This window comes from Bison bison, unplaced genomic scaffold, assembly GCF_000754665.1.
Source record: "Bison bison bison isolate TAMUID 2011002044 unplaced genomic scaffold, Bison_UMD1.0 scf7180017864117, whole genome shotgun sequence".
NCBI classification, from domain to species: Eukaryota; Metazoa; Chordata; class Mammalia; order Artiodactyla; family Bovidae; genus Bison; species Bison bison.
The window spans coordinates 735426-744734 of NW_011494689.1; the positions used below are offsets into that span (position 1 = coordinate 735426).

General features: G+C 47.9%; 1 protein-coding gene across 1 annotated transcript in view; it reads left to right on the forward strand.

The window, feature by feature from the left end:
* Positions 1-8401, forward strand: part of TEP1 (telomerase-associated protein 1) — a 40839-nt gene extending 32438 nt beyond the window's left edge. The window contains exons 39-55 of the mRNA XM_010839457.1: positions 1-42; positions 278-431; positions 548-760; positions 1466-1626; positions 1893-2006; positions 2958-3065; positions 3446-3578; positions 3662-3738; positions 3844-3976; positions 4121-4257; positions 4682-4806; positions 5826-5969; positions 6208-6304; positions 7264-7369; positions 7476-7681; positions 7812-7916; positions 8169-8401. The exon at positions 1-42 is cut by the window's left edge and continues 1 nt beyond it. Coding sequence (XP_010837759.1) covers positions 1-42; positions 278-431; positions 548-760; positions 1466-1626; positions 1893-2006; positions 2958-3065; positions 3446-3578; positions 3662-3738; positions 3844-3976; positions 4121-4257; positions 4682-4806; positions 5826-5969; positions 6208-6304; positions 7264-7369; positions 7476-7681; positions 7812-7916; positions 8169-8291 — 2178 coding nt within the window. The 3' untranslated portion in view covers positions 8292-8401. The remainder of the gene's footprint in view (positions 43-277; positions 432-547; positions 761-1465; positions 1627-1892; positions 2007-2957; positions 3066-3445; positions 3579-3661; positions 3739-3843; positions 3977-4120; positions 4258-4681; positions 4807-5825; positions 5970-6207; positions 6305-7263; positions 7370-7475; positions 7682-7811; positions 7917-8168) is intronic.
* Positions 8402-9309: the final 908 nt, after the last annotated feature.

A 9309-nucleotide genomic window follows, 5' to 3' on the forward strand; every position in this document is an offset into this window, starting at 1 on the left:
CAATCTGGGTGCCAGTTACTGACGGCTGGAGAGGACGGCAAGGTCAGGTTACCGAGAGCTGGTGGTGGGCTATGAGGAGGGGGCGGCAAAGGCATGGAAATATTTGTGTGAGGGTGGGACCTTTGTCGAGGAGTCTAGAGGGGCTTGGCTGGAGAGCTACAGGGAGAGGGCTGTGGGTGTGTGCACAGAAGCTCTCCAGAAGAATTTCTGGAGGGAGGACTTTAATAGGGGCAGAGAAGAGGGTGGGTTATCTTTAAGGCCCTTTCTCGGCCCGCAGGTTCAGGTGTGGTCCGGGTCTCTGGGTCGACCCCGTGGGTGCCTTGGTTCCCCCCACCTCTCTCCTGCCCTCTCCGTGGCTCTCAGCCCAGATGGTGATCAGGTGGCTGTTGGGTACCGAGCAGATGGCATTCGGATCTGCAGAATTTCTTCAGGTACTGAAGGGAGGAGGGCTGGAGTCTTTGAGCCTGGAAAGAAACCCCCACCTCTGTTCCTGCCCAACTCTGGCCCCCTGTGCAAGTGGCTTATTCTCTTGTCTCTTACTCTCCAGCTTCCCAGGGGGCTCAGGGTCAAGCGCTCGATGTGGCAGTGTCTGCTCTGACCTGGCTCAGCCCTAAGGTGTTGGTGAGTGGTGCAGAAGATGGGGCCCTGCAGGGCTGGCTGCTCCAGGGGGGCGCCCTTCAGTCCCTCTGGCTCTTGTCCAGACACCGGAAGCCTGTGTTGGGACTGGCCACCTCCCAGGAACTCTTGGCTGTTGCCTCAGGTACGGTGGGCAGGGTTGTGAGTCACTGTTGCTTTTAAATATATGAACACATTTCTTCAATTCATATGTATATGTGTGTGAAAATACACCTGTATAACTTATTTTTCCAACTTTCAAAGTGCTTTTATTTACTTATTTTTTAAACTTTATTTTTAATATGGTAAAAATCACATAACGTAAAACATACCATTTCAACCATATTTGACTGTATTCAGAGTGTTTTTAAATGCATTTATCTTGCATAATCAGTCTAGGCTGTTTTCTTCTTGTTCCCTGACCCTGATTCTTAGATGCCTTTCTAAACCCTGTAACCCTGTGAGCTTCTGCCCATTGGGGATTTTGCTGTGTGAAGGGTTTCCCTTGGGAGAGAGGGAGATGTCGAGGTGAAAATGCAGGATGGCCTTAGTCCTTTCTAGGTAGGAGGCTTGGTCAGAGTGACACTGGGCACTTTAGCAGAGCAGAGTGTGGAGGTGCGGTTAGAGAGAACTGCAGGGCTGGAGCTGGGTGTCCTGACATGCCTTCTTATGACCTCGCATGGGACAGACCTGTGTCCCAGGTCTCAGTGTGACTCATGGAGTCCCTCCCTTGGAGCTGTGCCTTCAGACATCACCCTCAGCCCCCAGGATTGCCTTTGTCTTTGGCTTTCCAGGCCTGTCTCACTTTCTCTTTTCAAGAAATCTTCCTCTCTCCCCATTTTCAATGCAGAGGACTTCACAGTGCGACTGTGGCCAAGGCAGTTGCTGATGCTTCCACAAAAGACAGAAGACTTTCCTCGTAGCACTGAGGTCCGGGGACATGAGGGCCCTGTAAGCTGCTGCAGCTTCAGCACTGATGGATGCAGGCTGGCCACTGGGGGCAGGGATCGGGTGAGTCTCAGGAAGATGCACCCCTGGGCCCTCCTCCCCACGGACCTCCAGCCCCTTGGGGGCCCACAGCCCCTGGATTTCCTAGCAGCTCACTTCCTACTGCTTCCTCTGGCTTTTTGCTTTCCTAAACCTCCTATACTGGATCTGCCCACCCACCCTCCTTTGTTACTCCTTCTTTCCTTGAAACTTCTTACCTGAGATGGTCCTGCTATTCCTACCTCTGTCCTACTATCCTGACGACTTCCTCTCTTGGTACCTGTATCCAGAGTCTGCTCTGCTGGGATGTGAGAACACCCAAAGCCCCTGTTTTGATTTGCTCCTTCTCTGCCTGTCACCGAGACTGGGTCACTGGCTGTGCCTGGACCAAAGACAGCCTCCTGGTGAGTGAAGGGGTTGGGATGGTGTAGGGCTCAGCAGGGTTCCTGGGAGAGGGAGTCAACACTTTCTACCTCATCCTATTCCCAACACTTATATATAATAATACAGTATTAATATAGTTTTCTAACACCCAATATAATAGAGCACTTTTTGAGCACTTAGTATGTGTCAGACATTGGACTGAGTCCTTAGCATGTGTTGCCTCATATAGTCTTTACAACACCCTGTAAAGAAGTTACTGCTATTCTTTCTATCTCATAGACAAGGATATTGAGCTCAGATAGATTAAAGACCATTTCCACGGTCATGTAAATGAAGAAGCTGAGTCAGTAAACTTTATGATAAGAAAGCCCATGCTCAGAGCTGTCTCCCCAAGGGCTTAGGATGCCCTGTTCCTGCAGGAGACTTGTATTGCTATGATTTCTTTGGTCTTAAGTGAAAAACCAGTCTCAATTTATGCATTCAGGGTTGGTAAAGCCTAGTTTCCCAACACAGAATCACTGTTCTCAAAAATAAATAATAATTGAATAGACTTGTCATAGTCTGTTCTACCCCTGCCTTCTAGGCATAGATCTGTCCTGGGCATTGCAGACTTCTCACCTTTGTCAGGGTGAGACAGAGTTGTTGACTAACATTATGTTAATAACAAGGACAGTAGCTACTATTTATTCAGTGCTCACTATGTACCAGGCAGTGTATTAAGTCCTGTATATAGATGCTTCAGCCCCATATCAGTAGGTACCCTGTCCTTATCCTGGTTGAATAGACGAGAAATCTGAGGCCCAGAGAGATGAACTGGTCACCAAGTAATGAATGGTGGAGCTAGGATTAGAACGCAGGACGACCGTTGCTCTTAATCACAAGGCTTACTGCCCTGCATCCTACATTATAAGCACAGAGAGATGCTGGAGGGATGCTGGTTAAGTCTACTCCTCTACCTTCTGGCTCTGCAGGTCTCCTGCTCCAGCGATGGTTCTGTGGCCCTGTGGGACCCAGAGTCGAGACAGCAGCTTGGTCACTTCCTGGGTCATCAGCATGCTGTGAGCGCCGTGGTGGCCGTGGTGAGAAGGCAGTAGAGAGCTCATGGAGGGTCCCTGGGAAGGTTAAGGGGACTTTGGGAGGCTGGATGCATGGGGTATCTAATCCTAAGGTCAGAAGAAGTACCAAGAGTGAGATGCTTGGGCCTGAATGAGAGCAGGGTTAGGTGTCGAGGCTGAGGCTCGGTGTGAGGGGAGGGAGAGCATGAAGACACAGTACCCTAGTGTCATGGCCTTGTGGCGGGATGGCATCCCTGAGCCCCCTGGCCCCACTGCCGGGTTGTCCTCTTTCTTTGACAACAGCTTCTAGGCTCTTAATGCTCAGCCCGCACCTCTGTGATGGGAACCGTAATTCCCACGTCCTGCTCAGTGTGACTCTTCTCTGATCCTGTTTCCTGGGGCAGGAGGAGCACGTGGTATCCGTGGGCCGAGATGGGACCTTGAAAGTGTGGGACCATCAGGGCGTGGAGATGACCAGCATCCCCGCTCACTCAGGACCCATCAGCCACTGTGTGGCTGCTCTGGAGCCCCGTGCAGGTACCGGGATATCAGCCACTTTCCAGTCCCCGCTGTCTCTTCCCTCCTCCCCTTCTTCTGACTCAGCCTCTGCATTTTACCAGCCGGTCAGCCGGGGTCAGAGCTTCTGGTGGTCACTGTTGGATTGGATGGGGCCACACGGTTGTGGCATCCACTCTTGGTGAGTTCCCTGAAAGGACCGGGCTGGGGGCCGTGGGAGGGGGTAGTGGGACAGCCTCCTGTTGTGTCAACTCTTCACTCTTCTATCTCCATCCTTTCCTTCCAGGTGTTTCAAACACACACTCTGCTGGGTCACAGTGGCCCAGTCAGTGCAGCTGCTGTTTCAGAGACCTCAGGCCTCCTGCTGACCACCTCAGAGGATGGCTCCCTACGGCTTTGGCAGGTGCCCAAAGAGGCAGGTGAGTGAGGTGTGGAGAGAGGCAAGGTGTGAAAGGGGGGTGGTGTGTGTAAGTGGGACCAAGAAATTCAAGGGTAGTCTGCTCTCTCCTCTTGTACCCCAGCAGTGGTCCAGCTGCTAATGAATCACTTCCTTTCTTCTCCAGATGACACATATAGACCTAGGAGTCCTGCAGCCATCACTGCTGTGGCCTGGGCCCCAGACGGTTCTGCAGCAGTGTCCGGGAATCAAGCTGGGGAACTGACCTTGTGGCAGGAAGCTAAGGCTGTGGTCACAGTACAGGTGAGTGGAGTAAACTTCAGTTTTATGTGAATTCTGCCCTGGTTGTGTATCTGGTGGCATGTGCTAGGGTCAGAGGTTGTGTAGAAGCCTGGGGGTGGTGGGTGTGGACAGGTTAATCCTGGTTCCTCAGAAGGGTGTTCATTGGAATGACTGATGTTGAAGCTGAAACTCTAATACTTTGGCCACCTGAAGCGAAGAGCTAACTCATTGGAAAAACCCTGATGCTGGGAAAAATTGAGGGCAGGAGGAGAAGGGATGACAGAGGATGAGATGGTTGGATGGCATCACCGACTCGATGGACATGGGTTTGGGTGGACTCCGGGAGTTGGTGATGGACAGGGAGGCCTGGCGTGCTGCGGTTCATGGGGTTGCAAGGAGTCAGACATGACTGAGCGACTGAACTGAACTGAACTGTGTTCACTAGGCTCCGGGCTGCATCAGTGCTCTGCTCTGGTACTCAGCACACACCTTGATTGTTGTCAGTGCTAATGAAAAAGTCAGCGAGTGGCAAGTGGAACTCCAGAAGGGTTCAACACCCAGAAATGTCAGGTGAAATGAGGCGGCTGGGTTTATGGATATGGTTAAACCTGGGATTTTGCTTAAATCTCTCTCCTCTCTTTCTGAACTCGGTCAACAGGATATTAGTTAGTAAGCAGGGAAAAGGTCCCTGGGAAATTGTTTTCTGCTCCTCATTATGTCAATTAAAATAATAATTATCAAGCTTTTACTGTATGCTAAGTTCTGGGCCAGGCAGCATGAACCAGATTGAAATTAATTTTTATTTAAGGGAGCTCACAGTAGAGGAATATGAATATAAGTAAACTGCCAACAATATGTGGAGTGATCACTGCTATAATAAATTATATAAAATTCCTGGGGCTGCAGAGTTTAAGAAATTACTGTTAACAGTGGCTGTTTGAGACTGGGCTTAAAGTAAGGGCAGGGAATGGTGTTTTAGGAAGAGGAGGTAGCATTAATAAAAGGCACAGGGTGTGAGAGTGCATGGTGTATTCTGAGTATAGCTAAGTCTTTGGGTTCTTGGTGCGAGTGGTGGTGGGGTATTGCATTGAAATAATACACTGGGGCCAGGCTGTAGAGGGCACAGTGCTAAGAATTTTGAGCAGAATAATTATCTGAATTTTGAAAGAGAACTCTAGTGGCCATGTGGAGGATGGATAGTAGTAGGGAGATACTAAAGGTAGGGCAACCACGTTTACAGATGATGCTATAGTCCCAGGAAGACATAACATGGGCCCTAATCTGGGCAACAGGGATGAGATGGAGAGAAAGATTTAGGCATATGTTGAACGTTGACTCTGCAGTGCTTATCAATCAGTTTTGCAGGTCAGGAGGGAAGGAAAGGACAAAAATACTAGAGATTCCTAGTTTGAGGGATGATAGTATGATAAATACTAATATGAGAGAGTCAGAAAGAAGGCAATTTGTGGGGACGGGGATACAGTTTGTTTTGTACTATACTCCTGAGGAATTTATGGGGAACTGAGGAGCCCGAGAGACGTGGACTAAAGTAGACTCTTTCTTGTCTATGTGCCTTGTTTGAACTTCAGTCTTCGCCTGAACCGAGTTCTTCAGGAGGACTTAGGTTTCCTGACAAGTGTAGGCCTGGCCCCTGATGCTCACTCCCTCATCTTGGCCAAAGCGGATTTGCAGCTGTTGCACATGAAGCCTGGTGATGAGCCCTCTGTAATCTGGTAAGACCCCAAGTGCTGTTTTCTCTTAGGCTGGAGAAAAAAGAAAAATGGGTTAATGGTTACCCTGCTGCTGCTGCTGCTGCTAAGTCGCTTCAGTCGTGTCCAACTCTGTGCGACCCCACGAATGGCAGCCCACCAAGCTCCCCCGTCCCTGGGAGGTTGGGTCTAACTAAAACAAACACTGGGGTCTTATAGAGGGGTGTTCCTGGGCTTAGCCTCTTCCTTTCTTGTAAACCAGGCAAAGTTATTCGGAAGACCCTATGATGTTGTCCACCCACCAGGACTATGGTGTGTTTGTCCTGCAGTCAATGAAACTTCAAGTTCTTCCTTTCTCAGTAAGTTCTGTTTGGGTGTGTGTTAAAACAACCATTTGTTCAGGACTACTATTTTAAAGTCTTGAGGTCATGACTGAGTAAAAGAGGAAGGAAGTGAAAAGCAGTTGGTTCCAAATCCCCTTCTCTTCCTTCAACTGGAACTCTACTGAAGAGTGCTTTATATTGGGTTTCCTTGTAAGATTTCACTGACACAAAAGAGAATTCTATTGTTTAAAAGAATCGTGGGGAACCATAAACCTAAGTGGGTGTTCAGTAGCTCAGCCATATCTGACTCTTTGAGACTCCATGGGCTGTAGCCCACCAAGCTCCTCTGTCCATGGAATTTTTCTGGCAAGAATACTGGAGCTGGTTGCTATTTCCTCCTCCAGAGGATCTTCCTGACCAAGGGATCAAACCTGCATTGGCAGGTGGATTCTTTACCACTGTGCCACCTGGGAAGCCCCTATACTACACTTCATCTTAGCCAAAAGGCTGAGAAGTGATCAACCTAGGCATTTACTTAATTGCATTATCTTCATGTCTCTTGTCTTGTCACTATGGGTATTAGTCTGGAACAATACAGACATATCTCATAGACATTATACCAGGTGAAAGAAGCCAGACACAAAAGAGTAGATATTATATAATTTCACTTAAATGAAGTTCAAGAACAAGCAAAATTAATTTATAGTGACAGAAGTCAGAATATTGTTGACTCTGGGGGTGGTGATAGGGTAAGGGGCATGGAGGCAACTTTCCAGGGTGGTGGAATGTACTATGGCTTGATTTGGGCAGTAATTACATGGATGGGTACATGTGTAAAATTTTATCAAGATGTCCATTTAAGATTTGTGTACTTTATTGTATCATGGATACAATTTTGAAATGTCTTGACCAGCCCAGAGCAGAAAAGAGTTACTTTGTCTGGGAAGCAGTAAGTGATACAAGTAGGCTAGATAAAATGCTCTGTCCTTTCACAGGGGCAAAAGGAATTAGGAGAGTTTGAAGAGTTCCTGGAATTTGATCTGAATTTAGAGAATCCCAGTAATACCCTCATATCAGTAACTCAGGCCAAACCTGGATCTGGTGAGTGGTGTTGGGAGGGCTCAAGGAATCCAGAGATGGCCTCGGGGAGGATGGCAGATTCTTCAAAGTCTAAGACCTGGCTCAAACTCTGCCCTTGAAATGGCAGAGTCCTCATTTTTGTGTGCCAGCTCTGATGGGATGCTGTGGAACCTAGCCAGATGCACCGATGAAGGAGAATGGATCACGGATAATATCTGGCAGAAAAAAGCAGAAATGCCTTCAACTCAAAGTTCAGAGACAGAGTCATGTATATGTACTGACACCTACAGCTGGTCAACAGTCACAGAGCTAAAGACACAGCAACGTAGAAAGGTGAGTTTGAGGGAAAGGTCACAAGATATTGGGGAGGAGGCTCTAGGTCTGACCCAGCAAACTTCTCTTCTCCCTTGACTGAGGAGGGTCCTTCTAGAACTCACCACACCTCTTCCTCTTCCTCTCTAAGATTCACTCAGGCCCTGTCACAGCCCTCCATGTGCTGCCTGAGTTGCTGGTAACAGCTTCAAAGGACAGAGATGTTAAACTGTGGGAGAGACCCAGTATGCGGCTGGTAAGTGTGTGTGTGTGTGTGTGTGTGTATGTGTGTGTGTGTGTGTGTGTGTGTAAGAAGGACAAAAGGGATGTCAGAGAGCAAACTTGGGGTAAGGAAAGACAGAAGATCAAAATTGTTTTCTTCTCTCCTTCTTGCAATAATGTATAACTAACTTGTTTCTAAATAAAAGTCATTGGTGTGGGAGACAAATAAATTAGTAAGGAGGCCCTAGGCTTGTAGCCCTCATCTCCCATTTTTGTTCCGTTGTAGCTGGGCCTGTTCCAGTGTGAAGGGGCAGTGAGCTGCCTGGAACCTTGGCTGGGTCCTGACTCTACCCTGCAACTTGCAGTGGGAGACACCCAGGGCAATGTCTACTTTCTCTCCTGGGAATGAAGATCACTACTCAGGGCAAGGAGACTGCTCGTGCTAGAGAGGCAAAGCCTGAAGACATCAGTGGCTACTCTCCTGATACAATCATATAAATAAAGGGACAGAAAATCTCAGAGTGTAGTCCTGTCTGTGTTCTCATGTGGATTTGGACCAAGAGGGAAGAATATGGATGTTCTTATGTTTCTTTTCTGAATTAACATTATTCCTTACTAGAACTGTAAGAATGTGAAGCAGATCTTTGAAATTAGGCTTTAGAATTCTTGTGTCATTTGCGGGCCCCAGAACCCTAAGGGATGACTCCTCCCAGGAGGAGGTATGAAAAGGATGTTGACAAGCACTTAGTCTTAACAGATATCTGAAGACCTCTCACTTGTTCAAAGAAGAGGAAGAGAAGGAAGACTGAGTTGTCTCCTGTCTAGGGCACTGGGAAAGAACTAGGATTGAACCAGGACATCACTAGGTTCCTCTCACAGAAATAGCCCATCTACTCAGAGCCAACAGCCCAGGTGAAAGGTGAGAAGCCAGGATACCGAGAGCAGAGTGAGTCTTCTGGCTTTTACAGACACTGAGGGACAAGTGGCAGCCGCTTGATCTGCAAGCATTAGTCAGTATAGTAATTTGCCTTCTCAGAAGAGATCATAAAAGGGTTATCTCTCAAATTGCACAAAGATTAAAATGAATTGAAAGATGAAACAGTGCAAACGCATGGACTAGCTGTGGACTGTGACCCTCTTAAGTAAAAGTTCTCCAACCTTATATTCTTATCATCTATTTTATGGGCGAGGAAGTTACCTGAGGCCCTTTCTTCCTAAGGGTTAAGGAAGGGTTTAGGGTCTTCTGTGTCCAAGAATTTGAGGACTTGTATATGATAAGCTAGTGCTGTTACAGGATTTTATCCTGGGTTTGTAGGGTTCTTTCAGAGAAATACCACTGCATTCTGATGTAGAGTTTTCAGGATTTAGGGAGTTGAGGGGTACTCAGTTTTGTTCTTACTTTGCCCTGAAATCACCTGAAGAATTTT